The sequence below is a fragment of the Dasypus novemcinctus genome, chromosome 1 (assembly GCF_030445035.2).
Source record: "Dasypus novemcinctus isolate mDasNov1 chromosome 1, mDasNov1.1.hap2, whole genome shotgun sequence".
NCBI classification, from domain to species: domain Eukaryota; kingdom Metazoa; phylum Chordata; class Mammalia; order Cingulata; family Dasypodidae; genus Dasypus; species Dasypus novemcinctus.
The window spans coordinates 104,293,697-104,309,499 of NC_080673.1; the positions used below are offsets into that span (position 1 = coordinate 104,293,697).

The 15,803-nt window shown below is 35.5% G+C and overlaps 1 protein-coding gene across 10 annotated transcripts in view; it reads right to left on the minus strand.

Moving 5' to 3' along the window:
• The window catches only part of RAP1GDS1 (Rap1 GTPase-GDP dissociation stimulator 1), a 200,816-nt gene that overhangs the window by 165,061 nt on the left and 19,952 nt on the right, over nt 1-15,803 (minus strand). For 5 of the 10 annotated variants that reach the window (XM_058295181.2, XM_058295202.1, XM_058295196.1 and 2 more), the window contains exon 2: nt 1,833-1,943. In XM_058295181.2, coding sequence (XP_058151164.1) covers nt 1,833-1,943 — 111 coding nt within the window. The remainder of the gene's footprint in view (nt 1-1,832; nt 1,944-15,803) is intronic. The other 5 variants (XM_058295199.1, XM_058295208.1, XM_058295190.1 and 2 more) reach the window with 1 other exon arrangement.

Here is a 15,803-nt window from a genome sequence, read left to right on the forward strand (position 1 = left end):
CTTCATCATATGTCTTGTATCAATACTCTTAGAAATGGGGACATTCATGAATTTTGATACAGATTCTAAGTAAGATATATCCCATTTGTTTCTCTTCCAGAAAATCATTAAAATTGGTAATCTGTTGTTTTCATTAATATTACACAGTTATTTGCCCTTAACATTCTGTGACACACAATTTTAAGATGATTTTCAATAGTTTCAACAAATAAGTCCACAGTGAATATGAAATTTAATCCAACACTATAAACTTTTGCCTCCTTTTTCCTTCATTTCCCGTCTTCATCTTCATGTCTCTGTCTTCAGTCTTTCCAGGAGAGAACTTAGAAACAACCCTCCACATGTGAACAAGAAAATGGTTTCTATGTCCTTGGGCCCCTTAAGAGAATGGTCCATTTCAAAATGTCTATTTTTTTCTAACACGGAGAAAAAAAACTGACCACAAAACCAAAAGGAAATTACTGTAATGTGACAACCCTTCAGAAAAGTTGGAAATACTCAATTTAGTAAACTAATGACATTATTATGTGAAGCCAACTATCCTCCCCACATGTAAATTAACTCAGATTACCATGTAGTTCTCTCTAGTCCTCTAGACCAGTGCTATCCAAAAGAACTTTCTGTGCTGACCAATAAGGAAATCACTCAGCAAAAGTGGCTATTGAGAAATAAGACTGAGGAATTTAGTTTTTAATTTCTTTAATTTTATTAAGCTTAAATAGCTCCATGTGTCTAGAGTCTACTATAATAGACAGTGCAGCCTTAGGTACTCTTCTTTCCTGTTCTTTTTCTGAACCATCCTTAGCCTTATGCAGATGTTCTTATTCAACTCCTTGTTTCAAACCCCTTCTCTGTTATCTCTAAGATTAAACAGCTTAAAGAGTTATCACTTCAAAAGCAAAGACAATTACTGAAAAGGAACTTTTAAGCTTGCTTAAAAACACGTTTTTTAAATGAAGACTACTGCAATCAAGGAGTTAGATTTTCTAATCAGTTTACTTTAAAAAAAGAAAAATAACACCATCCATCTCTGAGTGCTTGAAAATGAAACGTTAATGATATATACTTTCCCCTGAAATCTTTGTCAGCTACATAATTAGTCCCAGGATAAGACAACAGTATAATTAAATGCAAGTACAACACAAACCATAACACGAACAAGTAAAATTAAGGGAACAAATGAAGATCATTCTGTACCTGTATATTCACTGCGATAATACAGAAACCAGTGAGCAGAAATACGATACATAAAATGTAACAATACAATGTGTTAATTAAGAGTTGTTCAATTTTTATGTCTATTACCAAAACATCAAAGACCAAGTATTAAGCAATATTAATGGTTTCTTTGGATGACTTCTGATGGCTCTTTCTGATTAAATCTATGTAGTCACATAATTTTAAAGTAAAATTATTTAAAAGGTGACCATAAGATTCTCCGTAAAAACTTCTAAGTGTTTTAAGCTCCCCCTGTGTCATTTTTCTCTCTCCCCTACCCCCATATATAAACAGTCTTTTTTTTTTTTTTTTTTAAGAACTAATGTAGATGTGCTCAAAAGAAAAACAACTATGATGCTTGTCTGTTTAGAATGAAATAACGTCCTCCCTCTGGGATTCCTATAATTCCTCCTTTCTTTTGCCTATTAACTTGGCTTTCTGTTGTTTAGGAGAGTGGGATGAGAGAGTGGACTTATAAAACAACCTTAGTATTCAAGAACAGGATTCAAAGGAATTCAAGTTATGTGAACTCAAGCTAAACAACATACCAATTTCTGACTGACCACTGATCTGATTCTTTTATCTGGCATTTGAGTAAACACAATGAAACTTACTATTTTGAGCCAGGGCTTGAAGCAGACAATCCAAGCATCCATCCAAGCTATCCTCCGTCCTGTCAACAGCTGTTATCTTCAGCTTCTTCAAGGTGTCACTGAGATTATCTGCTTATAGGAAAAAGAAAAATCAGAAACTTTACCAACCTTATGATCATATTTTACATGACAAAAAAGAAAAAGTTACAACTACCATGCAAAAGGTTCCCATTTAAGTGAATTAACCTCTATGTATATTCCAAAATGGAAATGGACTACATTAGTACAATTTTTTAAAATAAAATTTTAAATAGCTTAACAGAGTTATAACTTCAAAAGCAAAGAGTATTCTCAGGTATAAAATACTCATTCTATATGTCTAAGACACCAAGAATATTCCACAGATTGTCAGAGAGCCTCTTTTTCAGCAATTTTATACCTTACAGAGTTTGTTCAGGATGCAAGTCATGGTTAATTGACAAAAACTAAATATTCACAAAAAATATATATACCTTTACAAATAATACTTTGTTTCATTTTTGGCCTTCTCTTAATACCTAAGTGAAAATGATGGCTTGGAAAAGTTTTTAAATAATACAAAGTATATCATGATTACAAAACCTACTTCAACACTGCCATTGGAGAAATACTATAATTCAAAGTATTGCTTTAATCCCAAACCTGTAAATTTGGGATTATAATACTATGTTTTGCTCCTAAACTATATACAGATTATTCTGGACCAAAACACTGTTACATCATTAAGCTTAACTGAAGACTCTAAAGAGCTTTTGTTTATATTATTTTTACTGATATTTAATATATTGTGATAGTTAGAAGCTGCATATACTCCAGAACATATGATACATACTAACTAAGTAAATCATGTCACCATGGAATACTATGCAACTGAGGCAGAGTAACCAGGGAAACAAGGAGAAGATAAGCCATAACATGGCTGCAAGACCCCGCTGAGACCTTGAGTTTAACCTTGGGGTCCCAACTTCTCTTTTCAGGACCTCCCCAGGTATTCCAAACAGGCCTCACCACTGGCTCCCACCATCGGTGGGGTAACCAACAACAGCTGGGGCTGCTCCCCTTAGAATTAGCAAGGAGGAGGAATAATTAATAGTTTAAAAGGTAACCATACAAGGCAGAGCTTGCCCTCTGCCTAGAGGAGCCCATACCAAATCTTGGTGCATATTTCTGTCCTTCTCTCCCATTTCTCAGCAATCTCTGCTCTTTTCCCCATTTCCTAATAAATTCTTTTTACTGGCCTAACTAAAATGGCATGTTCTTAAATTCTTTTTTTGCAGCATAGCCAAAAATCTAAAGGAACCCAACACTTCTTCATCTTCATAACCATTTTAAAGATTGAATTAGGTCATTCTAACTGGCATGATTTCCATGAGGTATTGCTGGAAAAAACCAAGTTTTCAAAAAAATATGAATGACACCATTTGCACCACTGGGGGGGGGGGAGCAGAAATTGACCTTGGAACCTCATATACGGGAAACCGGCACTAAATCACTGAGCCACACTGGCTTCCCTGAGTTGGCTTTCCCATTTGTTTTGCTTGTTGTTTTTGTTTTTTCAGGAGGCACTAGAAACCAAACCCAGGACCTCCCTTGTGAGAGGCAGGCACTCAAATGCTTGAGCCACTCCCATATGACACCACTTTTGTGAAACCAAGGAATTACAAAACAACAATACTTGTACAGGTTCATGTATATGTGCATATTTATATATGTATGATTATATATAAGCATGGAGAAAAATTGGAAGGATGCATGCTTGGTTATTAATATAGCCTACTGTCATGGTTTGAAGCTGTATGTATCCTAGAAAAAACATGTCCTTAAACATAATCCAATCATGGGGGAGTGAACTCATTGTAAGTAGGACCTTTTGATGAGGTCACTTCAATCTGGGTGTGGCCCACCTCATGAAGGATGGGACTTAATTCTGTTACTGGAGTTCTTTTATAAACAGAACGAAATTGAAAAAGAAAGCCACAGAGGGAGTAGTCAGAAGCTCACATCAACAAAACTCCTTAGAGAGAAAGGAAAACCAGGAGAGGTCACCATGTGACAAGCTAAGGACCAAGCATTACTGGCAGCCAGCCCAAGAACACCAGTCTTCAGAGAGAAAGCATCATCTTGATAATGACTTGATTTAGACTTTCTTTTCACCTCAAAACCATCAGCAAATAAATTCTCATTGTTGATGCTGAGCCAATGCACAGTATTTGCTTGAGCAGCCCAGGAAACATTATTATTGTTAACATTATTATGTTAACATAAAAAATATTTTAATGAAAAACATCTAACTCCAAAATAAAAGTTTAGTGAGAAAAGTGGCATTTTTACAAATCATTTAATGTCTACTTTTTAGTAAAAGAATTTGGTTTTCTTGTATCTGTTTCTATATTCAATCTTTTCACTAAATAGATACAAATAAAATCCAGTCTCAAACATATACATAATTTGAAAGATGAGTGTGGATATTCTTTAGTACTACACCAAAACCTAACAAGTAGCAGTTTTTAAAGAGCAGTTGCCATGTGAAATCTGAAACATTAGAAAAAGACCAATGAAACCAATTTAAGTACTTAAAACTATAAAATACATAAGTAAAAACTATGTAGACCATCCAACATTTAAAAGATTTCTAACAGTAAAGAATTATTTAGTCCTTCCATGGGAATAAATTTTTGGCCAATACTAATTTGAGTTTTTTGAGAAATTCCATTAAACTCTTCATCCAGAGATGAACACAGCTGTCAAAAGAATGATTACCAATTTGATGATTTTTAAGTATTTTAAATGAACTAAGAGGTTGGTACTTGAAGAAAGGTTACTGTGGTTTCATTTATAAAATAAAATGTTGGGACAAATATTCTGTTTCTCCATATCTTTAGTTGTCCAGCTACATCAGTGATAAGATTAGTAAATATATCTAATTCAGCAGTTACATTATAGCAATCCCATTGTGACTATACAAATAAGCCAGACAGCTTGAACTCCAGATGACTCACTTTTTTCCTATTCCCATTGGTTCTGAACTTTGTTAAGGAAAAGTGGGTATTATTATCCCCATCAAACCAAGACAGTAAGTCTTAGTTGTAAATCATTACCACCCGAATTATTTTTTGGATATATCCAAATGTCTGTATTTTGTTATTTACACATATGTTTGTTAAGAAAATGAAATTGTTCTAAAAGAAAATTTCCCAGCTTCTGGATGGTAAAGGGGCAGTAGGCAGAAAGGGAATCATGATTTCCATGGGCAGTTGCAGTACTAACAGATATTAAAACCAAAATTAATTATTCTCTTAAAAGAACAATTTCTTTCCTACCTCACAGTATATGGTCTAATTTATCTTGTGAAAGAATGTGGCATCTTGAAACAGTTAAAGCAAAGTTGACTTTGGTCATTAATTCTGTGTTTCTTACATTTTAGTTATTTAGTAGTTCCTAAAACCACAATCTAACCAAGTCCTCTAAAATTCTACCAAAACTACTCTGACAATGGCCTTAAACGTTACAGTGACAAATTGAATGGATTTTTCTCAATACTCTTATTTAAATCTCTGTAGCAATTGATTCTTCTTTCCTTTTTTAAAAAAGATTTCTTTTAATTATTGATTACCCCTTTCTCCTTTATTGTTTGTGCTCACTATATGCTCTCTGTCCATTTGTTTTGTGCTGTGTCTCATCTTCTCTTTAGGAGGCACCGGAAACCGAACCTGGGACCTCCCATGAGGGAGAGAGGTGTTCAATTGCTTAAGTCACCTCAGCTCCCTACTTTATTGCATCTCTCATTGTCTTTCTTCTTTGTATCTCCTCGTTGTGTCAGCTCACTGTGCCTGCCCATCATGCCAGCTCACAGTCTTGCTCGTCTTCTCCACTGGGAACCAAACCCAGGGCTTCCCAAGTGGTAGGCAGGAGCTCGGTCACTTGAGCCACATCTGCTTTCTGAAAATGATTATTTTGATTACTTTTTCCTGTTTAAAATACCTTCTCTTAACTTCAAAATGCCAGTCTCTGAACATTTGTACTTGTCCTTCTTCCATGAATCTTCCTTCTCTATATATCTGCCCCTTTAATGGTGTGTGATCCATTGTTTTACTTGGAGTCCTCTGTTCATCCTGCTTGATATTACGCATATCCACCAGGGTTTTATAATGGGATGCTCTTTCCTTCTGTCCTTCCTTCCTTTCTTTCCATCCAGCTATCTACCTATAAATATAAAAAACTGCCAAAGTTTAGGCTTTGTTAAATTTAACAAATACATTTGTAAAACTTGAATAACTGTAATTCTTATAGCCCTGATTCCTAGTATTGATTCAGTTGATTTAGCTATCATACTAAATGTTTTCTCCCAAAAATCCCTATTAAAGATATACAAACAGGGCGTCCATGATTGAGATAACACATTGCTGTGCCAAGAAGGTGAGTATTCTCACTCCACATGGAAAGGAATGGAAGCTTGTGTCTGAGACCCTCCCAGACCTTACCCTATGTATCTCTTCTTTTGGCTGATACTATATCACCTTGACAACCATGAAGCTTCTCATCCTCACTTACTTGTGACTGTTGCCCTCGCCAGAATCAAACTTTCTCTTAGATACATAGAACTTATTTGACACGAACCAAACAGCAGCAAGGAAGTTCTCAAAGAAAGAAAATTTCAGAAGCGGACTGGGCCCAATGGTTAGGGTGTTCGTCTACCACATGGGAGGTCCGCAGTTCAAACCTCGGGCCTCCTTGACTGGTGTGGAGCTGGCTCATGTGCAGTACTGATGCGCGCAAGGAGTGCTGTGCCACGCAGGGGTGTCCCTGCGTAGGGGAGCCCCACACACAAGGAGTGCGCCCCATAAGGAGAGCCGCCCAGTACAAAAGAAAGTGCAGCATGTCCAGGAATGGCGCCGCACACATGGAGAGCTGACACAAGATGACACAACAAAAAGAGACACAGATTCCCGTGCCTCTGACAACAGAAGCGGACAAAAAAAAAACAAAACAAGAACACGCAGCAAATGGACACAGAGAACAGACAACTGGGGGGGTGGCAGGGAAGGGAAGAGAAATAAATAAAATAAATCTTAAAAAAAAAAAAAAAGAAAAAATTTCCCAGGCTTGCTCTGCCTATACCAAGAGAGTTAAGAGAGGAATAAATCAACAAAATGAACAGGTAGAACTTCTCAGAGGAAAAGAGTAATGAAGTAATGGAAACTAGAAGGGAGGTGAGGAATGTGTCATGGCAGATGCTAAGCAGAGGGACTCTATCAGTAATTCACCAAGTGAGGAAGTTGTTCCCAATAGCAAGTACTTAGAAGCACATTCCAAGGGAACATGCTCTACCAATGATGCTACCCGGAACAGCTTTGTAGGCTGAACAAATAAAACCAACTCCAGCTGGAAGCTGTCTATGCCCAGAAATATATTACAAGAGAAAGTGTTCTACCACCAATATCTTAGAGGAGCTTTGCAGAATGAATGAATACAACCCCTTCCAAATGAGAACTTATGAGGGGAGTGAATAAGAGGCCGATTTCTACCATAAGCCTTTCAACAATTCTACCAGTTGATGTCTACCTCTATGCAACTTACTATTATCCTCCACAAATCATGCCATACATTGCTCTCCTACCATTCGGTGACATCTCTAAACCCACTGTGAACTTTGAAAAAACTGACACTATGTTAGACTGCTGAAGAAGTAAGTCTCAGGAACTGCACAATAATGGCCCTTGATGTGACTCAAATTCCCATGCTCTTAATTTCTCCTCAATGTGTTTATCACATAAAACCATTCTAAATAATGCTCCAACACTTCTTCTGGAATACAAAAATCCCAAAATAATTCCGGCTGGGGCACTTGCCTCAGGGAGCTAAAATTAACATTTTCTAAATATTATGTTTCATATATGTTTAGTGTCTGACGGAACAGAAGATATTTTAAAAGCTTATCTAGTGTAGCAGGAAGAAATGATTATTCTTTGATAGCATACCTACTATAAAGTAATATATTTTAAATTGTATAATATTCTCAGTTTTAGTATATTGTAATTCAGTTTTCCTTTTTTTTTTTATTGACTTTGTAATAATATTACATTAAAAATATATATGTGAGGTCCCATTCAACCCCACCCCCCCACCCCCCTCTCCCCCCCCCCAACAACACTCGTTCCCATCATCATGACACATCCATTGGATTTGGTAAGTACATCTTTGGGCACCTCTGCACCTCATAGTCAATGGTCCACATCATGGCCCATAGAGTTAGTCCTGAGCCAAGTCTAAAATCCAGAACCTTTTAGCAAATTGGTTTATTGTTTCTCCCATTAAACTATACTAACTCACCACCACTCAAACTGTATGTTTAGGCAAGCCTCTTTCTTTTTCTTCTTATATGTAACATGCAGATGACAATCGCATCAGGCTGTTTTAGGATTCAATACAGTAATACACATAACGCCCTTTGAACAGGCTCTAACACACAGTAAGCAATTTATGTTGATAACTGTCATGATAACAATAACTTGGTCATAGTTTTACTATTCACTGCACCCACGTGTTGTATTGCATGCAGTAGGTACTCAATAAATAGGTAGCAAATAGAATTAAATTTTCTTTAAATCAAAAATTGACTATTAAAATTTTCTGCTTAGCATCATGTAATTTTATTCATTCAATTCCTCAATAAATAGTGACTATAGTGTGTAGGAGACAGTGGCACCAGGAAGACAAGGTGAACAAAAACTATGCCTTCAGCTGTGATGAATGAAATAAATAGTAAAAAAGCCTATTTCCAATGTTAGTTTCTTTATATATTAATACAATAAAAACATATGTGATACTACCTTTTCCATTTTTGCTAGATCTTCTCACTGCTCCCATATTAACCCCTCCCTACTTACATGTTGATGACCTAGAAGTTTTCAAGTTTTCCTGTTTTTCTCCATACTTAAATAATCATGTGTAGATATATAAAAAATGTTTTCTATGTTTATATTAACCTTGTGACTTTATTGTTAAACCCCTTCCTACATTTTTTAGATTTTGTCATTATTGACAATTGAATAATTTTCCCATTTCCATATGTAGGTGTTTATTCCTAGAGTAAACAACACCTACTTTTGTATAAGTATCACATACTCAGCCACCATCCAAATTCTCTTCTTAATGAGTAGTTTTTTTGAGTCTCCTGAGTTTTCTAGCTATATAACTCTTTCAATCAATGAACAGAAACTGTTATCCCTTCTTACATGATTATGTCAGGGCAAGACAAGACCAAATGAATATATAGTTTCAAATTCTGTATTTCATAGTCTATTAAATTAACTGTTTTAGATTAAACTAATATATAATAAATCTTCCTTTCTGCTCTTAATATTGCAATCCTTCATGATTTCTGCTCTGAGGTAGGTGGGGGGTAATGCTCACAGAAAACACATATACATAGCAAAACCAGATGAAACACAGAACTATTTCTTGGCAAGCTAAAAAACTACGTAGAAAAGCCTCTTTTAATTGTTACAGCTGCTACCTGCTGTCACAAATATAAACTAGAAAAAAAAAAAACCAAGAGCCTAAATAAGGGTATTTAAGATGTAATCACACTTATTATTACTTTCACAATTATCTGGGCACAGAAAAAAAGAACCTGAAAATTAAAAAGAATATAAAGTCTATGTTGAATAAGCTATCTTCTTTGAATTATTTTCCAAGATTAAGTTTTACAGAAGCACATTCTAATAGGGATCTCATCTACCTAGATACTAAGTATTTTTAGTGAACACATATACATGTAACTTGGTAGAAAAACCAATGGAAAAATGTAACTGTTCAAAGTGCATGTTGGCAACATTTATATTCAAGGGCAATTCAAGCAATACTTGTAGAATTAGAGACATATGTAACAAAGAGAAACAAATTTAAGAGCTAGAAATTTTATCCTGTTTAATGAAGCAACTCCAAAATAAATTTTATAAATTTTACATTCCTAGCCTCTATCTTCACTCATTACTTCAAAATGTAATCATACCTAATCAAATGAATGGGTTGCTCCTACATGCTTTTCTAGATTGTAATCACACCATAACTCTGTTCCATTAACCAGCTATCCATATACCTACTCACTGGATATACCTCTTTCATTACACAAGTTGATCATTACTGCACATTTTGCATCACTTACCCACCTAACTTTAGAAAAGATTAACAAGATATCATACAAAATATAAGAGCTTGGATTAATTCAGTCAAACCCTGCTATATATCAAGTAATCTGAACAATATATCAAGAAGTTAATTCTAAATTTTAACTTCATAAATAATTTTATACATTTAAGAAATTATTTCTGTAGAATTACATGGAGCTCTAATTTTTCCATACTTTTCATTTTACTTGGTTTTATAATCCTGAGTTTATACAACCATTTTTGTTTATTTCTACCATTAGTTGGGAAATTCTTCCAGAACAGGAAATAATTCTAGGGTACTCATACTACTCTCAATGGTGGAAACTTCATAAATCATGACATGCAACATTACTTTTTTTGAGTTGCCTTTACTTCCATTTTTTATTACAAGCTATGGTGTGAATTGCCATGATTAAGAAATAAGTATTTTTATTAAGATATGCTTCCTTAAAAACTATGGCTATGTTTCATTCTGGTTTTTGTTTCTTTTTTTAAGATTTATTTTTTATTTATTTCTCTCCCCCACCCATTGTCTGCTCTCTGTGTCCATTCACCGTGTGTTCTTCTATGTCCACTTGGATTCTTGTCAGCGACACCGGGAATCTGTGTCTCTTTTTGTTGCATCATCTTGCTGCATCAGCTCTCCATGTGTGCAGTGCCATACCTGGGCAGGCTACGCTTTCTTCACGCAGGGCGGCTCTCCTTGCGCATGGGACTCCCCTATGTGAGACACCCCTGCGTGGCAGGGCACCCCTTGTGCACATCAGCACTGCACATGGGCCAGCTCACCACATGGGTCAGGAGGTCCTGGGTTTGAACCGGACCTCTCATGTGTAGGCAGATGCTCTATCCATTGAACCAAATCCGCTTTCCACACTGTAAATTTTTCTCTCTTAATTATTTCAGAAATCTAAGAAAAATTTCTAAGCCATCACTTTTCATTCATCTTTTAAATGGATATAAAATCTACTTTTTAGTTTGAACCAGAAGTACTATATTCTTAACTTATCACGATTAAGGGGTCAAGAGCACGACAGGGTGATTTTCACAACTAGATTATTAAACTATAATGGGTAAGAATAAGATAGTTTTGTAAAATTTTATACCACACAATGCAGAAAGACCTTTTCACTTAGAGTTCAAGATATACCTGATTTATAGCTGTCCAATATAGTCAGCATATGATAAGACACAAATTGCTAATAAGCTAATGCACTGGTTTTTTTTTTATTAGATACTGTTTGTACTGGGATCCAGGTTTTATTAATTCTATATCCCAGATTAAACAAAGAAAATATTAGAGAGATTTCCTCTCCTAAACAGTTACTTAAAATGGAAAGATTTAAGATATTATCACATCAGATAGTGATCAACACCCAGGCTGTTATAAGTCAAGGTGGAAAATTAATGTAGATAAATCAACAGAATTTGATGGTATCTGTCAAAGAATTTTAAAGAAACTTATGAATAATATTGGAACAATTACTGGTGAAAATGTATAATTTGTCTTTACAAAGAGCTTCTATGTTGAAGAATTGTTGAAATGATTTCTATATACACAAGTAACCCCAGATGACTCTGGAAACCATAAACTTTCAAACTTCACTCCTGTACAGGTAAATTATTTGAGTCCATAATAGAGAAGAAACTCTTTAAACATAAAAATAACTACTTGAAAGCTATTTTTCATGCTCCAGTTTCTTATATCTATTACCTATTATGTGCCTGCAACCCAAACTGAGACAGGAAAAGCAGTTATCAGTACTCTATTACCAGAATTCGTCTAGAACAACGATCCATTAGTTTACTCTATTATACCATGTTGCCTCATTTCTCAGGCCCCATTTTATTTATCTCTTTGGTTCTCATATTCCATTTAGCTCCTCAGATTAAATACTCCAATCTGGGACTTAGTATCTTAGGTGTGATCATCACTACTCCTTCAGACTACATTATGTTGGCTTCTAGTGCTCAAATTCAGGTTAAAAGATATCCTGTCTCTAAGTTCTGCCCTAGATTCTAGGACATACCTGACAGGGAACGAACACTAGACAAGGGACAAATAATAAGTTTTGGACAAAAGGAAAATTTTGCTTGAAAATTTATTTAAAAATTTACAGACCATAGAGGAGAAAGAGAAATGAGTGAGGTTATCTACTTATACTTTCAAAGTCTTAAGTAAGATTCTTCACCAGACAGAAGACAAACAACCCAATTAAAAAGGAGACTTGAACAGACATTTCTCCAAAGAAGAGGCATTTTTCCACGTGCCAATAAGCACATGAAAATATGCCCAACATCATTAGCCATTAGGGAAATGCAAAATCACAATGCGAGGGAGGGAGGGAGGAAAAATAGTAGGTGCTGGCGAGGCTGCAGAGAAATAGGAACCAAAGTACACTGTTGGTGGGAATGTATAATGGTGCAGCTGTTGTGGATAATAGTTTGGACATTCCTCACAAAGTCAAACATAGAACTACCACATGATGCAGCAATCTCACATCGAGGCATATACCCAAAAGAACTGAAAGTAGGGACTCAGACAGATATTTGTACCACAATATTCAGAGTAGCATTATTCACAACAGCCAAAAGGAAGAAGCAACTCAAATGTCCATCAGCAGATGAATGAATAAAATGTGGTAAATACATACAATGAAATTAGTCAGCAGCCTTAAAAAGGAATGAAGTACAGATACATGTGACAAGGATGAGCTTTAAAGACATCACATTGACTAACATAAGTCAGACACATAAGGACAGATATTGCATGATTCCACTATGAGATTTATCTAAAGTAGCCAGAATAAACAAATTCAAAGAAATAGAAAGTAGAGTATAGGTTACCAATGGCAGGGGACAGGGGAGGAGAATGGGGAATGAATGCATACTGTCTGGATTGACAGGGAAGTTCTGGACAAGAATGGTGACAATAGTAGCACAACATTGTGGAATGTGATTAACCCCACTAAAAGGTAAGCTCGGATGTGCGTGAGATAGGAAAGTTTATGTTGAATATGTTTCTACAATTAAAAAAAAAAAAGACTAGAAAGACAATGACAAATGCAATACATGATCCTGGAATGGACGTAATGAAGACCAAAAAGGGCATTAGTAGGACATACAAAAATACTGTAACATAGACTGTAAGCTTTATATCATGGTTAAATTTCTTGAGTTTGACAACTATACTTAGGTGGTTACATAAATGAACATCACTGGTCTTAGGAAATATATATGGAAGTATAAAGTGTTCAAGGAATATAATGTATACAACATACTCTCAAATATTTAGAAAATAAAGAAACATACGTAGACAGACTGACAGACTGATAAAGAGATGGATAGAGAGAATGATAACAGCAAATGTGGCACATTTTTAAAAGTTGGTGAATCTGTGCATCTGGGTGAGAGGTAATGCTGCAGTTCTCTGTATGGGTTTTCTGTTTTGTTTTTTATTTTATTTCTCCCTCCCCCCCATTGTCTGCTCTCTGTGTCCACTTACTGTGTGTTCTTCTGCATCCACTTGCATTATCCAGAGGCACTGGGAAACTGTGTCTTATTTTTATTGTGTCATCTTGCTGTGTCAGCTTTCCATGTGTGGCACCACTCCTGGGCAGGCTGCGCTTTTTTCTTATGGGGCGGCTCTCCTTATGGGATGCACTCCATGCACGTGGGCATAAGGGCGCCCCTGCATGGCAGGGCACACCTTGTACACAACATCACTGCATATGGGTCAGCTTACCATATGGGTCGGAAGGCCCTGGGGATCGAACTCTGGACCCTCCATAAAGTAGATGGACATTCTATCAGTTAAGCCATGTCTGCTTCCCTCTGAATGGGTTTTATATTACTATTGTGACTGTACTGTAAGTTTGAAATTCTTTCAAAATAAAGTTTTTAAAAAATGATTCTCTACTACAACATATTCAAAATTGTGACTTATTAAATATAAAGATGGAGAAAGAAGATTCTGTTTTGTGATGCACTGTATTAAGAGCAAACTAGATTAAAGAGTGAACAAAAGGACCTAGATAAATGGGGCTTTCTTTGAATGAAAAAATATACAGAACAGTGTTTCATAAAGGTTAGTGCAAAGCACACAGTCTCATTTAGTAACCTAATAGCATAAAAGAGTTAATATACATTGGAATTTACAAAATTTTAGGCAATACCAACTTTTCTAGGTAATAAAATGCTAGAGAAAAATGACACATGCACGTAAATGTGACAGAAGAAGTTTAACATGGATATATATAAGTAATATATTAAGAATTAAAAAATCTAATATTAATGAGGTCGTGAAGCATTATGACAAGATGGATGAACCTGGAGGTCATTTGTTGAGTGAAGCAAACCAACCAGACACAAAAGAATACCATATGATTGCGCTATTATGAACTAAATACATTGGGTAAATTTATGGAGTTATTAATTAGAATATAGGTCATGAGAAAACAGGAGAGAGAATAAAAAACTGAGGGTTAATCTGTGCAGAATGGGTAAAAAAGGTTGCAAATCTTTGGAAATGAACAGAAATGGTGAAAGCATATCATGATGTTTGTAAATAGCAGTGCTATTGTATGGGTATGACAGTGGTTGAAAGGAAAAATCTAAGGTCATGTATATTATCAGAAGAAAAGTTAAAAACTGTAACATGGGACTATATAAGATAGTAAAAGCTCATGTAAAACACAAATATGGGGGATTAGCATATATAAGACTGTTTTTACAAAATATAAATACAAATATACAAGAGAGAAGGAAAAGGAATAGCAGCTATGTACAGCAAGCAAGGCAGAAAGAGATTGAAGTAACAAGTTTTGTTGTTTATTATTATTACTGGAATAATGAAAGTCCTCTGGGAATCATTGAGGTGATGAATGCACAAATATGTGATTATACTGAATCGCCACTGACTGTACTCTTTGGATGGATTTATGCTTTATTAATATGTAACAATAAAACTGATTTGTTAAAAAAAATCTAATACTATAAAATGACACTATCTGGACTGTTATACATACAAACTTAACTGTGGTGATTAAAAGTTACAGACCCCAGAAAAACATTTTTCAGCTTAGTCCATTCCTGTGGGTGTGAACTTTTGTATAACAGGACCTCCTGATGAGGTTACTTAAGTTAAGGTATGGCCCAGGTGAATCAGAATGGGTCTTCATCCTAACACTGAAGGCCTTATAGGGAAGGCCACAGAAAGAAAGCCAGAAGGAAGAGTCAGACGCTGGAGGTCAACAGAACCCAGAGGAAAAAGGAGAGGCCAGGAAAGGACACCATGTGCACTCCATGTGACAGAAAAGCCAAGGATCAAGGACTGCCCACAGCCAGTCCCAGAACACCACAATCTTCTTGGAGAAAGCATCACTTTGGTGAAGCCTTGATTTTGGACTTCTCCCACACTTAAAACTGTGAGTCAATAAATTCCTATTGTTTAAGCGAACCCATTGCATAGTATTTCCTTTGGAAGCCAGGAACCTAAAACACTTAACATTGTATGTTTTCGTCTCCTGGCTGGACCCAAACAAATACTAATATATAAATAAGCTTCTTAGAAAAATGAAGAGTTATTATGTGAGAAAAGCCTAAATATAGTAACTCTTTAAGTCAATAATATAGTTACGAATGCTATGTTTATAAGATGAATAATAGGTTAAACAGAAGATAATCTCAAACTTCTAGTTATCCAGCAACATGAACTGAGTGTTGAACAAGCACTAAACATAACACGAGGTGCTAAAGATACAAAGATGAATACATTACTGTC